The sequence below is a fragment of the Carcharhinus amblyrhynchos genome, chromosome 24 (genome assembly GCF_965287045.1).
Source record: "Carcharhinus amblyrhynchos chromosome 24, sCarAmb.v2.hapA, whole genome shotgun sequence".
Lineage (NCBI taxonomy): Eukaryota > Metazoa > Chordata > Chondrichthyes > Carcharhiniformes > Carcharhinidae > Carcharhinus > Carcharhinus amblyrhynchos.
In genome coordinates, this window is record NC_137347.1 from 31,295,799 (window position 1) to 31,310,995 (window position 15,197).

Sequence of the window (15,197 nt, forward strand, 5' to 3'; positions counted from 1 at the left end):
AGGCGTGTCTGTTTAAAAAATGGTTCACTCTGCTGTACACCAAGTTAATTCTTGGATGGATCAGTATAGTTTAAATCAAGTTAGTCACAGGTATTAGCATACTGTGAAAAGTATTGTTTCTTGTGCACGCTACAGACAAAGCATACCGTTCATAGAGAAGGACAGAGTGCAGAATGTGGAGTTACAGTCATAGCTAGGTTGTGGAGAAAGATTAAGTTAATACAAGGTAAGTCCATTCGAAAGTCTGATGGTGACAGGGAAGAAGCTGTTCTTTTTGGGGACCAACTCATTTTCAAACACTGGTGAATTAACCAAGGAGTACATTTAAACCAGTAAATATGTCATTACGCGTGTTTCATTGAGGATTTCATGTCTGCGATTATGTAAATACATGTTAGCTAACGAAGTGTAGCCTAAGCAGCGCAATTTCAGGCACATTATGGGCAAATTCCCGCTGTTAGCGCCCAGAAAAGAAACTATCTCCCCTCCCCTTTCCCATTGTCATCCCAATGTTTTTAGATGCGATTCGGAATCTGATCTCATTCCCCCCCAGCCGGTAACTGTTCCACATTGGCAGCCTGTCCTGGCCCTGTGCTAAAGCAGGGTGAAGTGTTGAGATTGGCAGCTGTCTGGGCTGTGTGCTGGTGATGGAAGCTCTGTGTGTGTGTGTGTGTGTGTGTGTGTGGAGTCAGGCCCCTGCCTGCTCATTGTTTTGCCTGACACTCTCCCTCTTGCTCTGATGTTTTCTTGCCGAGGTGTCGAGAGGCTGGAGCCAGCATTTGTCCCGTCCCATTGTTGACACAGGCCGAGCGAACCATCAGATTAGCTGCAGGGTTAAATCCCCCGAGCTCACAGCCTATCCGCTCGCAGAGAGAAACAGGGGGTAAATAGAGCCGGGGGGGGGAGAGGAGGGTGCAGCAGAGTATAAAGAGATTGAGAGGCAGAGAAGTAAGGCAGACTCAACTCTCTGCAGCCAGTGTGGCATAAACATTAGGCAAGGAGACGGCAACAAGCCTGTGACATGGACAGAACTACCCAGGCAGCAGCCAGACAACAAAACTGCCGCTGTTTACAACAACCCAGTGCAGCAGCATGTACCGAGCACCCACCCCCCACAGGAAGGTAAGATTCTCCTCTTTTGCACTTTCTGTCTCTTTACAATTCACTTGTGTTGAAAAGTTTCAGTGTGTTTGGCCCTGTCACCACAGCAACCGGTCGGGTTTAATACCTTAACCTCAAAAGTTGCTTTGATGGTGCCCCTTTAAGAAGCAAACGCCTCCCCCTCTCCCCTTTTCCTAATAATGATTGGTGTGCGTGAGCAGTGCTGACTGATAAAGAAGATGGGAAAATGTGACATGTGGTCTTTTCTGGTGAAATGCTGAGGACCCCAACATAGACCCTTAAGTCTATTTCACCAAATTTCTCAATGACTCAGATGAAAGAGTATATTAAAGTTCACTGACCACACCAGGTTAGAAATAGAGTTGTATACTCAAATTTACTGATGACCCCAGATTTGGAATAGAGAATTTATGTTGGGGCAGCACGGTGACAACGGTTAGCACTGCTGCCTCACACAACACCAAGTTAATGTCCAACAGCTTTATTTGGTAGCAAACACCACTAGCTTTTGGAGTGCTGCTCCTTTGTCAGTTGAGTAGGGAGTTCTGCTGACAAACAGGGCATATAAACGTTCAGTTTACAGAATACTGATTAGAATGTGAGTCTTTACAGCTAATCCAGTCTTAAAAGTGCAGACAGTGTGGGTGGAAGTAGCATTAAACATAGGATAAAGAGATATTAAAAAGGTTAAAACACTTGCCAGGGACCCAGGTTCAATTCTGGCCTTGGGTCACTGTGCAAACTCCACACAGACATTCTCTCCTGTGTCTGTGTGGGTTTCCTCTGGGTGCTCCAGTTTCCTCCCATAGTCCAAAGATCTGCAGGTTGGGTTGATTGGTCATGCTAAATTGACCTTCTCATTGGGGAATTAGCAGGGTAAATATGTGTAGTTACAGAAATAGGGCCTGAGTGGGATTGTGGTTGGTGCTGCCTTGATGAGCTGAATGGTCTCCTTCTACACTGGAGGATTCTATGTTGGGGTGGGGGGGTTATCTGGAATTCTCTTCCCACAAAGGGCTGGGGGGGGCAAATAAAATTGTTACATTTTTTTTGTTGGGTAAACCTGTCAAGGGATATGAAAGAAATACAGGTAAATTAAACTGAAGAACAGGCAGCCATGAACTATTTGAATGGCAGAACAGGTTCAAAGGGCTGAATGGCCTTACTAATTTTCACCTAGTCCCTTACTGGTCATGACACGAAGTACATCCAGGGATGCATCCAACAGGGATCAGTTGATATTGATGAGCAGAAAACCTAGCTGATTCCCCTTCCCTAACCCATGGGTAATGAGTCCAGTGGAAATAGATCTGACGGTTGTTTGAAGCAGGATCAGCCATTCCAACCCAGGCTGGGGATTTAACTGGTACAGCCCCAGTTAACTTCTTGGATTGTCTCTGTTTTTACCAGCTGATGTGGGAATGCCGGCGTTGGACTGGCGTAAACACAGTAAAAAGTCTGACAACACCAGGTTTTAGTCCAACCGATTTATTTGATAATACTCACAAGCTTTCGAGGGGACTGCCTCTTCGTCAGGTGAATGGAGAGCAGTCCCCTCGAAAGCTTGTGAGTATTATCAAATAAATCAGTTGGACTAAAACCTGGTGTTGTCAGACTTTTTACTGTGTTTACCAGCTGAGCCATCAATAAACTTATTGAGGAAGTAGGATATATACTGGTCTGCAGATAGTGATAAAAGTCGAGGAAAATCCATCATGGAACAATTGTTGCTTGCTAACGTATTAAAAGACCTGGTCAACAGGGCCATGTCCATTGGTGAGCAGGGACAACTTTGTTCACCTGAGGAGCCAATCTCCAACTCCTCTGTGTGACAGAGATGGCTGCCTGTGAGTAAGTGTTGGTCTGCGCAGCCTATGGATCTAAAATAAAGACTTGCATTTATATATTAACTCCTGTAATCTCAGAATGACCCCAGCAAACTTTACAACCAACGGAGTACTCTGGGAGTGTTGCCACTGCTGCCATGTGGGAAGATGACAATTAGTTTGTACATGGCAAGTTCCCACTAACAGAAATGTGATAACACCATATATTTAGCTGCAGTGAAGCAGATTGAGGGATAAATATTCAGAACACTGCTGAAAATGTGGAGGTCTGTTTTTGGGTCGGGTGGGTGCAGGGGGAGATTGGTTATAATCAATTTTGCAGTTCACTCTGTCCTGTGGGGGAACTGGAATGGATTCCGAAACATAAAGAGTAAGAGATAGAATTAGAGCATGCTGGGGACAGCTTGCAAGAGAATGCCTCACTCCAATGCCATCTTGTTGCCATCCACCTCAGTTGAACATCTCATCCAAAAGTTGATACCTCTCTGACAGGGCAGCACTCCCTCGGTACTTCCACTTGGTGTGTCAGCCTGGGTTAGTTCTGTGGAATGGAACTTGAACCCATGAATTTCAACTCAAAGATTAGCATGCTATCCACTGAGCCAGAGGCAAAGGATAGGAACAACTCAGACATGGGACCTGTTCAAGTCTCAAGATCTCAGTTATGCACTCGTTCTCTTGCAGCTAATAAGACAACATTGCAGTAAGAGTTCCCAGGCACCTGGTAGTACTCAGCCTGTAAAAACGTGCTCTACGCCTTGTTCCAACCTTCACTAACCCTGTCTGCTGTGTTATTATTGACAGTGCTGTTGGTATTTGGAGACCTTGGCTCATCACACCCAAAGATATTGAAAAGGAACAACAAAGAAAGATGGCAACAGTAAGTTTTTTTTTCAGCAATATGTTTCTCTCTTTCCATTCACCTGTTTGTCAGAGTGGCAGCCTCAGAGTAAACAGCCTCTTCCAGTGTTCTCTCCCCTATCTCGTGTTGACCTACATCACCCTCTCTCCAATACCTCACACCAAAGTGACCATTCTTCAGGTGTGAGTGTGAATGATGAGTATAGATAGTTGACCAGTATGGGCTTCACAGCTGAGTCAGAACTTGCCATTAGCCAATAGACCTGACTGGATGGTGAGGAGCAATAGGAATCCTCTTTTATTGTCTGTAGTGAACAGCACACAGCAAGAGAGCTGGCTTGGCTGCTACTCAGTGGGAACGACCAAGAGAAAGTCCCCATTCAATCCCCACTCCTGCATCACCCCAGATCCCAACCCACTCTGGGATTACACAGGAACTCTGCCGTGTGCACCCCTTACAACATAGCTTATAAAGCTTGGGGGGAATTAAACGAATAGATGTGTAATATCCCGTCGGAGCGTGCAATGCAAACAAGGAGCAGGAGAAGGCCACTCAGCCCCTCAAGTCTGCTCTGCCATTTAATAAGATCATAGCTGATCTGATTGTAACCTCAAAGCTGCATGCTACCTACCCCAAATAACCTATCACCCCCTTGCTTACCAGGAATCTAACCACCTTGCTTTAAAAATATTCAAAGACTCTGCTTCCACTGCCTTTTCAGGAAGAGTTCCAGAGATGAACCTGAGTCAAAAAATTTCATCTCATCTCCTTTTTAAATGGGTGACCCCTTATTTTTAGAGTGACCCTTATTCTGGCTTCTCAAGAGGAAACATCCTCTTCACACCCACCCTGTTAAGACCCCGCAGGATTATATATGTTTCAACAGTGACCATGTCTGCAGTAAGTGCAGGTTGCTGGAGGAGCTCCAGCTCCAGGTGGATGAGCTGGCCTCTGAGCTACAGACACTGAGGCTCATCAGGGGGAGAGAGGGTGCCCCTAGACTGGCTAAATCTAAGGGTCAGGGACAAAAGGGGGCTGCTGGGAGGAGGAGGAAGGGGGGTGAGGAGCGGAGGCCTCAGCCTCTTAATCTGCATAACAGGTTTGAGGTTCTTGCTTCCAGTCTGGAAGAGGACGAGGCAGGTGAGGTTGGTGAGCAAACTGCACATGGTACAGTGATGCAGCAGGACATAGGCAAAGAGAAGGGGAAAAGGAACGTAGTAGTGATTGGAGATAGTGGGGTGAAGAGTATTGACACTGTCCTTTGTCACAATGACAAAGTGCACAGAAGGGTGTGTTGTCTGCCTGGTGCTCGGGTACAGGATGTTGCAGCTGGGCTGCAGAGGAACCTGGAGTGGGAGGGTGAGAACCCGGTCGTTGTAGTACATGTGGGTGCCGGCGACGTAGGCAAAGTGCGGACTGAGGATCTGGGGAGGGAGTATGAGAAGCTGGGAATGGAATTAAAAAGTAGAACCGACAAGGTGGTCGTCTCTGGGCTACTGCCTGAACTGAGTGCAGACGGGCGTAGGGTTGACAGGATAAAGGAAGTGAATGGGTGGCTCAGGGATTGGTGTGGGAGGAATGGGTTCGAATTTATGGGGCATTGGCACCAGTATTGGGGTAGGTGGGACTTGTTCGGGCGGGATGGGGTTGGTCTGAATCGTGCTGGGACCAGAGTGTTGGCGAATCGAGTAAAGAGGACTGTAGACAGGGCTTTAAACTAATTAGGGGGGGGGAGGGTGCGAGGGTAGGTGACGCTACGAGGTCTAAAGTTAAGGATAGGGTACAGGTAAGGGAAGAGGCCGAGGATGTCCCAATTGGTGGCGTTACGGCAAATAGGGTCCAGGTGAAGGCTGGGATGAAAGCGCTTTATCTGAATGCACGAAGCATTCGGAATAAAGTGGATGAGCTGGTGGCGCAGATCGACACAAATGGATACGATCTGGTGGCCATTACAGAGATGTGGCTGCAAGGTGACAGGGACTGGGAGATGAATGTACAGGGCTATCAAGTGTTTAGGAAGGATAGGCAGGAGGAAAGAGGGGGTGGCGTAGCTCTGCTGATTAAGGATAGTATCAAGGTGGTAGCAAGGGATGATATCGGAGCCAAAGAGCAGAACGTGGAATCGTTGTGGGTGGAGATTAGGAACAGCAAAGGGAGGAAGACGCTGGTGGGTGTCGTCTATAGGCCCCCGAATAATGATCTGGAGGTGGGGCGGGCTGTTAACACGCAAATAAGTGCGGCGTGCAGGAATGGGACGGCAGTAGTTATGGGAGATTTCAATCTGCATATTGATTGGTCGACCCATGTTGGACGAGGTGGGCTCGAGGAGGAGTTCTTGGAATGCTGCCGGGATAATTTCCTTGAACAGTGTGTGTTGGAGCCGACGAGGGAGCGAGCTATCTTGGATCTGGTGCTATGTAATGAGGCGGGTAGAATTAGGGACCTTGCGGTGAAGGATCCTCTTGGAGAGAGTGATCATTGTATGGTGGAGTTTCTGGTGCAGATGGAGGAGGAGAAAGTGGGTTCCCGGACACGCGTCCTTTGTTTGAATAGAGGGGAGTATGGTAGGATGAGAGAAGAATTGGCAAATGTGGACTGGGGGAGTGCGTTGGAAGGTAGGTCTGCTGAGGAGCAGTGGAGGATCTTTAAGGAGATCTTTCTTGGTGCTCAGCAGAAATTTATTCCGATGGTTAAAAAGGACAGTAGGAAGAGAGGTAATAAGCCGTGGATAACGAAGGAGGTGAAGGAAAGTGTTAAATTAAAAGCGGAGGAATTTAGAGTAGCTAAGAGCAGTGGGCGAGAAGAGGATTGGGAAAGGTTTAAATGTCAACAAAGATTGACAAAGAAGTTGATAAAGGAGGGTAGGAGAAGCTATGAGGCTGGGCTAGCACTTAATATAAAAAAGGATAGCAAGAGTTTTTATAAATATATAAAAAGGAAGAGGCTGGCTAGGGTGAACGTTGGTCCTTTAGAGGATGAGAAAGGGGAGCTAGTGGTAGGGGATGGGGATATGGCTAAGGTCTTGAATAACTTTTTTGTTTCTGTCTTCACGGAGGAGGACGTGAATAATTTGCCGGGTGTTAGAGATGGAAAGGTGGTAGGAATGGAGGGTCTTAATGACATTACTGTTACTAGAGAGGTGGTGCTCGACAGACTGGAGGGGCTGATTGTGGACAAGTCCCCAGGACCGGATGGAATGCATCCGAGGGTTCTGAAAGAAATGGCGGAGGTTATAGTGGATGCCTTGGTGGTTATTTTCCAGACGTCGCTGGATTCCGGGGAAGTGCCGGAAGATTGGAAAACGGCTAATGTTACGCCGTTGTTTAAGAAGGGTGCCAGGCAAAAGGCGGGGAATTATAGGCCGGTTAGTTTAACGTCTGTGGTAGGTAAAATGTTAGAATCCGTCATTAAGGAGGAAATTGCGAGGCATCTTGAAGGGAATTGCTTGATAGGGCGGACGCAACACGGTTTCATTAAAGGGAAGTCGTGTCTGACAAATTTACTGGAGTTCTATGAGGATGTGTCTAGGGCAGTGGATAGAGGAGAGCCGGTGGATGTGGTCTTTCTGGATTTTCAGAAGGCGTTTGACAAGGTACCTCACAAGAGGTTATTGCAGAAGGTCAGGGGACATGGAGTTGGGGGTAGGGTGTTAGCGTGGATAGAGGATTGGTTGTCAAATAGGAAGCAGAGAGTGGGGGTCAATGGGTGCTATTCGGATTGGCGGTTGTTGACTAGTGGGGTGCCCCAGGGGTCGGTGCTGGGGCCTCAGCTATTTACCATTTATATAGATGATCTGGAGGAGGGAACCGAGTGCAGGGTGTCGAAATTTGCTGATGACACCAAGATTGGGGGAAAGGCAAATTGTGCGGAGGGTGTGGAGAGTCTGCAGAAGGATCTAGATAGGCTGGGCGAATGGGCCAGGAAATGGCAAATGGAATTTAATGTTGGCAAGTGTGAGGTGGTCCACTTTGGTAGGAAGAATGGTAGGAAGGACTATTACTTACGTGGCGAAAAACTGCAGCAGGCGACGGTGCAGAGGGACCTCGGGGTCCTTGTGCATGAGTCGCAAAAACCCAGCTTGCAGGTGCAGCAGGTGGTCAGGAAGGCGAATGGGATGCTGGCCTTCATAGCGAGGGGGATTGAATATAAAAGTAGGGAGGTCTTGCTGCAGCTGTATAGGGCATTGGTGAGGCCGCAGCTGGAGTACTGTGTGCAGTTTTGGGCGCCGCACCTGTGCAAGGATATTTTGGCCCTGGAGGGAGTGCAGAGGAGGTTTACTAGGCTGATACCGGAGTTGAGGGGATTGAGCTATGAGGAGAGGCTGAATAAACTAGGCTTGTACTCGTTAGAGTTTAGAAGAATGAGGGGAGATCTCATTGAGACGTATAAGATGATGAATGGGATGGATAGGATAGAGGTGGAGAGACTCTTCCCGCTCAAAAAAGACAGTAGGACTAGGGGGCACAGCCTCAAGATAAAGGGGAGGCGGTTTAGAACGGAGTTGAGGAGGAACTTCTTCACTCAAAGGGTGGTGAATCTCTGGAATTCTCTGCCCGTTGAAGTGGTGGAGGCTGCCTCGCTAAATATTTTTAAGAAGCGGGTTGATGGGTTCTTGATAAGAGAGGGGATTAAGGGTTATGGGGAGAGGGCGGGAAAGTGGAACTGAGCCACAACAGATCAGCCATGATCTTATTGAATGGCGGGGCAGGCTCGAAGGGCTAGATGGCCTACTCCTGCTCCTATTTCTTATGTTCTTATGTAATCAAGTTGCTTTTTGCTCTTTTACAATCCCTCAGGTACACAGTACTGAGGTCTCACTCATGTCCTGTACAACTGAAGCATAAACTCCCTACTTTTGAATTCAATTCCCTTCGTAACAAATGATAACATTCTATATGCTTTCCTAATTACTTGCTGTATCGGCGCACTAGCCTTTTGTGATTCATGCACTAGGGCACCCAGATCCCTCTGCACTTCAAGAGTCCAATACGAATGTGTGGTGCACCGTATTATTACCTCTACAACACCAGAACTTGGGTGTCTGTAAGAAAATTAAGCAAAGATAAAGGATGTATTTCTGAAGAAGGCTCATGTTCAACTCAGAATGTCAACTCTGTTTCTCTCTCCCTCAATGCTGCCAGACCTGCTGAATATTTCCAGCACTTGTTTTTATTATGCAGAAAATATTATTTGTTCCAGTCACAAGATTCTAATCTTTCTGTTCCAGTTGACCCTGTCAGACAGCGAACAGCCTCAGCAAACACTCACCGTAGACAAAATCTCGGCATTCCGACACCCCGTCAAGTAAGTTTCCTGATGGGAATTTATTTATAAGCTGATTTTCAGGAGCAGAAATCTGTAAGGAACTAATATCTGATTAGCGCATACATTTGATGCCCTATTTAAACATGATGGGCATCAGTGATCAGGGAACCTTGATATTCCAAAGCCCTGCACTCTCGTCCTCCTTACCCAAAGACATTGGGGCAATCTTACCAAAACAGTAAGTGCCAAATGAGTGTGAAAATGGGAAAGAATTGCACCCATTTTGTCGGTGAAATTTCAGAAGCAATCTTATGCCACTCAATGCAAAAAAAGAAGCAAATGTGATTCATATCAGTATGTGGGGGGGGGGGGGGGGGGTGAATGGAGTCTGTTTGCCAGAAAGCCAGCTGCTGACAGCTAGAGGGCACTATTGTGCATATATAGATCTGTTGACCGATGTGACAAGCCGGTAAGATCACCCCCCACTGACTTTAACTGGACAAAACCCACAGATATCCATCTACTGCACCCTATTGGTTGCTTGACCTGAGACACTGACGCTTTGAGTATCCATTTGGCAAAGCCCATCCCGGGAGAATTGCCAGGTTGTGTCCAGCCCGTAGTCTCTGCAATTCACCCAACCAAAGTTTTCAGCATTGTTGGGGGTATTGAGAGGCAGTCTCACCAGTTGTACGGCCTTGGCGAGAGAGGAGGGCATGTTTGGATTGCCCCATCCCCAGTGACCTGACTGGCAGTGCCAGTTGAAAATAGTGCTGAAGGGTCAAGGGGAATCTCCTCAAGAAGCAATTAGAAATAATCACATTTTAATCTGAAAATACTGGAGGATCATCAAGCGTACTTCTTTCAGCACTCCCTGGGGCTGCTAGACTGATACATTGGTGCCCGGCAGGGTTCAGACACTGATGCAATGTTATTTGGCGGTGTGAAAGACTGGAATGAGAGGACACAGTTTAAAAATGATAGCTCTCCCTTTTAAAATGGAGATGTGGAGCATTCTTTCCTCTTGGAGGGTCATTAATCTGTGGAATTCTCTTCCCCAGGAACATTGAATTCATTCAAGGCTGAGTTTGTCAGATTTTTGATTGACAAGGAACCAGCGTTCAGGGGGTGGGGTGAGATCAGAAAATTCAGTTGAGGTCACAGTTAGATCAACCATGATCTTATCGAATGGTGGAGTAGGCTCGAAGGGCCAGATGACCTCTTCCTGCTCCTAAGTCCTGTGATAGTGAATATGGCACCCTGGATGTACATTCTCATAACTTGTTCAGGTGGCACAATGGCTAGCACTGCTGCCTCACAGTGCCAGGGACCTGGGTTCAATTCGCAGCTTGGATCACCGTCTGTGCGGTGTCTGCACATTCTCCCCATGTCTACATGGGTTTCCTCTGGGTGCTCTGGTTTCCTCCCACAGTCTAAAAGATGGGCTGGTTAGGTGCATTGGCCGTGCTAAATTCTCCCTCAGCGTGCCTGAACAGGTGCCGGAGTGTGGCAAGTAGGGGATTTTCACAGTAATTTCATGTAAGCCTACTTATGAAACTGACCAATCAGCTTTAAAACTATTGCTTTATGAATAATATAACAGAGGATGAGGAAGATGGTGCAGAGAGGGTTAGAGATGGGAGGGAGAAGGGGAAAGCAGTTCAGAGGAAAAGTCAGTTTATTTATTAGTCACAAGCCGGCTTACATTAACACTGCAATGAAGTTTGTGAAAATCCCCTAGTCGCCACACTCTGGGTACACTGAGGGAGAATTTAACATGACCAATCCACCTAACCTGCACATCTTTGGATTGTAGGAGGGAACCCACACAGACAGGGGAAGAAATGTACAAACTCCACACAGTGACCCAAGCTGGGAATCAAACCTACGTCGTTGGCACTGTGAGGCAGTAGTGCTAACCACCATGCCACCCCAGCCAGGGGGGGAGGAACGGAAGAAATGACAGAGAGAAGGAAGGAGGATGAGGGGGAATGCTCAAGGGACCAGTGTCAGAGGAACAGAGGTTCAGGGCAGTGGTGAAGCAGCAAGGAGAGAGAGGTTATATAGGGATGAGGGCTTTAAATTGAAGGGATCTGAGGGTTTGTAACAAAGGCAGTTCATGAGGAAATCCCACAGCTTGCCTTCAGCCATCATTGGAAATAAAAATGTGGCCAGATCAGTGCATGCGAAACATTAAATGATATTCTTTCTTTTTTTTCCACAGACTTCTGTGGCCCAAATCCAAATGTTTTGATTATTTATTCGAAGATGCAGCTCATCTATTGGCAAATTTCCCGGTGCAGGCAACAATCTCGTTTTATCAGGAGAGTGGCAGCGATTCAGAGAGTGAGGATAGTAATTAACCCAAGGCAGGATCCACTGTGCAAGGACACTAATAAATAACACAGCAGTGGATGTATAGTGCGTGCAGTGCATGTGGCTGGTAACATCGTATCAGCTGAAGATTGTTAGTCTCTATTCTGTATATTTACATTAATTTATAATTAAGCCTTAAATGTAAAGCCATTTTGTATTTATTAAGATCAATTAATTTTGTAAATTAAATTTTTTTATCACATCTGTCACTTTGGAATTTTTATACCTGTTTAAATGTGAATATTTCCTCAGAACTGGAGGAACAGAAAATTAGCCACCATTTCAAAGACATGTTGATGGCTTAGGCAAGCAAGTGGCAGATGAACTTCAATGCTGAGAAGTGGGAGATGATTCATTTTTAGTAGGAATAAGGTGGAGAGACAGCATAAAAGAAAGGAAGAAGCTCTTAAGGAAGTGCAGGATGCTGAGAGGTTGTTTCCTCATGTGGGAGAGTCTAGGGTAAGAGGGCATAGTCTCAGCATAAAGAGTCGCCCAGTTAAAACAGATGAGGAGGAATTTCTTCTCTTGGAGGGGAGTGAATTTGTGGCGTTCTGTACCGCAGAGGTCTGTGGAGGCTGAGTCACTAAGTATGTTCAAGGCTGAGATAGACATTTTTAATCTGTAAAGGAATTTAGGGTTATGGGGATAAGGTGGGAAAATGGAGTTGAGGATTATAGTGAATCAGTTATGATCTCATTGAATGGTGGAGCAGACTCGACGGCCCAAATAATCTACCTCTGCTCCTACGTCTTATGGAACAGACGAATCTCAATGTATTTCTACATAAATTATTGAAAATGGCAGGGCAGTTAATAAAGTAGAGTATCTTAAGGCTTTATTAACAGGGACATTGAATACAAGAGTAAGGAGATCATGCTGAACTTGCATAAGAAACATTGTGCAAGATTTTGGGGATAAGGCGGGGGATGGGACTAGGTGGAGCACTCCTTCAGAGAGCCAATGAAGATTCAGTGGGCCAAATGACCTCCTTCTGCACTGTTATGTTTCCAATCTTTAGTCATTGTCCCATGACTCCTGTTGCAAAACGTGAGGAAAAGGTCAATGGAAATAAAATGGGGAGAGATTTAAAACAGGTTGCCAATTCACTATAACCCAATTTTGTAGAATCACAGTGTCACGATGAAAGTATTATGCACTGAAAGCAGAGGTTGAGTTCAGCTGTGATGCTCTCAACAGTCAAATGACAATAACGTCTAATAACAACAGTACTGACAGGCCATTGGGAGAGATGTCAAAGAAGCACCAATAACCAGAGATTTGCATCTCAACCAATAGGAAAACCAAGTAAAACTTATCAAGAACAGTTCCAGAAAAACAGAAATGCAAATGTTGCTGTCCAGCACCACCTTGTGGCAGGATATTATTTCACACCCAGACATTGTCCAGCAAAAGACATGTGCATGTTATACAGTGAAAAACACTACTCCACATTTACAGTGCAGATCTAAGATTTAATATCAAGTCTTGTAGAATGTGGCTCCAGGACTATCGAGGCTGCATTAAACTTTATTTCAGGTGTGCCTTATACCTGTGCAGCATATTACAGAGCCAGTTATGAGTCATATTACTGATTGTGTTGAGGCACTTGAGTTATCACTAGGGCAGCATAATGACACAGTGGTTAGTGCTGTTGCCTCACAGTGCCAGAGACCTGGATTCAATTCCAGTGTGTGGGATTAGCACGATCTTTTGGACAGCCAGTGCAGACTCAATGGGCTGAATAGCTTCTGCCTACACTGTACACATTCTATAACTACAAATAGATTTAGATTAACCTACAGAACAAGAGATGAAAGAACAGAAATACACAAAATGTAAGGAGGCAGGAGATCCAATCTGACAATCAAGCCTCCAGGTCCATAACACAAAATTTAATCAAATTCAAAAAAAATCAAACAACATAAAAATTACAAAAGAAACTACCAAGTATTCGACAAGATTAGTTTGTTCTGGCATTGCACTAAAGTCCCACAAAACCCTTGGTCACGGTGATGCATGAAATCCACCAAAATATTTTCCCCTAAATAAGTTCCAGAGTCAGGCAGATTGCTACTGCGTCATTTTCTCATTACACAATCAGTTCTGCTCCAAAATAATCCATTAAATTGACACTGTCAGTTACTTGGCCCCAAAATAATTAGGATCGGCAGTGAGCGTAGGACCAAAATACAGCGGAATCCTTTCTTGTAACATTCCCAGTATTGTTGAACGTGCCTGATGCTGTGACTCTGTGATATGAAGGGAAGCTATCCTTATGCCCTGTGTTTAAAGGAAATAGAAAAGGAAAATGAGAGAAAGAGAGTGAGAGAAAATTTAAAAGGGAGGGATGAGTGAAGGCGAGAGAGATGGAAAAGGAGAGATTGGAGAAAAAGTAATGAGAGAGCGAGGAAATGAAATTGTAGCCGAGCAAGAATCAGGGCCCATGGAATTGTACCTTTGGGAAAGGAAAGAACATAGTTGCATGAATATTAAGTCAAAATGAAAAGAACCTCCACCATTCCAGCCACCACCCTCTGTCGCACCACCAACCATTAACCCATATTGGGCAGCTGATGGTGTAGTGTAGTCTGGGGTACAATTTGGAAAAATGCAGTTGTGGGTTTGAACAGAATAATGTGGCACTGAGGGAAGATCCCCAATGAGCAGAGCAGCCAGAACCTGGGCCAAGGAGAGATACTTTCTGAAACCCAATCATTGTTTAATTTTCACCACATTCATGACTGGATGTGGAAGGACTGAAGAACTTTGATTTGCTCCAAACGGACTCAACACAAGAACAGGAGTAGACCATTCAGCCCCTCGAGCCCACTCCACCATCCAATGAGATCATGGCTGATCTTTGGCCTAACTCCATGTACCTGCCCTAGGCCCATATCCCTTGATCCCTTGCTCAAGAAGAAATTATCCATCTCAGACTTAAACTTAACAATTGAACCAGCATTCAGTGCTGTTTGAGGAAGAGAATTCCAAACCTCCACCACTCTCTGCATGAAGAAGTAACTCTATGGGCTAAATCATAGAATCCCTACAGCACAGGAGGAGGTAATTCGGCCCATTGAGTATGTACCGACGACAATCCCCATCCAAGCCTATTCCCATAACCCCAAGCATCTACCCTGCTAATCCCCCTGACACTAGGGTCAATTTAGCATGGTCAATCAACCTAACCCACACATCTTTGGATTGTGGGAGGAAACTGAAGCACCAGAGAAAACCCATGCAGATACAGGGAGAATGTGCAAACTCCACACAGATGGTGACCCAAGCCTGAATTGAACCTGGGGCCCTGGCGCTCTGAGGCAGCAGTGCTAACCATTGTGCCACCGTGCCACCTAAAGTGTTTTCTAACATCTCTCATAAACAGCTTACATAAACCAATTCTTAGATTATGGCCCCTGGTTCTAGAGCCTTCAACTAGTAGAAACCTGTTTGTTTCACTCTCCACATACAATGCTAGGCCTGCTGAGTCTTTCCAGCATTCTCGGTTTTTGTTTGAGATTCGCTCAGTTAGTTCTGGGATCACTTAGCTCGGTCTACAACATAGTTTCTCCTGTTCATCACATTTGTTGTAGCTTTGCCAGGTCAGCATCTTGTTCTTGGATATACCTGGTGTTGTCACAATATGGTTTTCTGCATCTCATTAAACCAGGATTGAATTCCTTACCTGAGAAGCTTTCCAGGCCATGTGGCTACAAGTTGTGATG

At 45.8% G+C, this 15,197-nt stretch overlaps 1 protein-coding gene across 1 annotated transcript; it reads left to right on the forward strand.

Moving 5' to 3' along the window:
* The first annotated feature begins 1,021 nt into the window (after positions 1–1,021).
* LOC145357989 (protein ripply1-like) lies at positions 1,022–11,517 on the forward strand. The gene is made up of 4 exons (XM_080211642.1): positions 1,022–1,122; positions 3,774–3,849; positions 9,059–9,135; positions 11,321–11,517. Exons 1-4 carry the CDS (start codon positions 1,022–1,024, stop codon positions 11,457–11,459), a joined length of 393 nt encoding a protein of 130 aa, XP_080067768.1. The 3' UTR covers positions 11,460–11,517.
* The last annotated feature ends 3,680 nt before the right edge of the window (positions 11,518–15,197 follow it).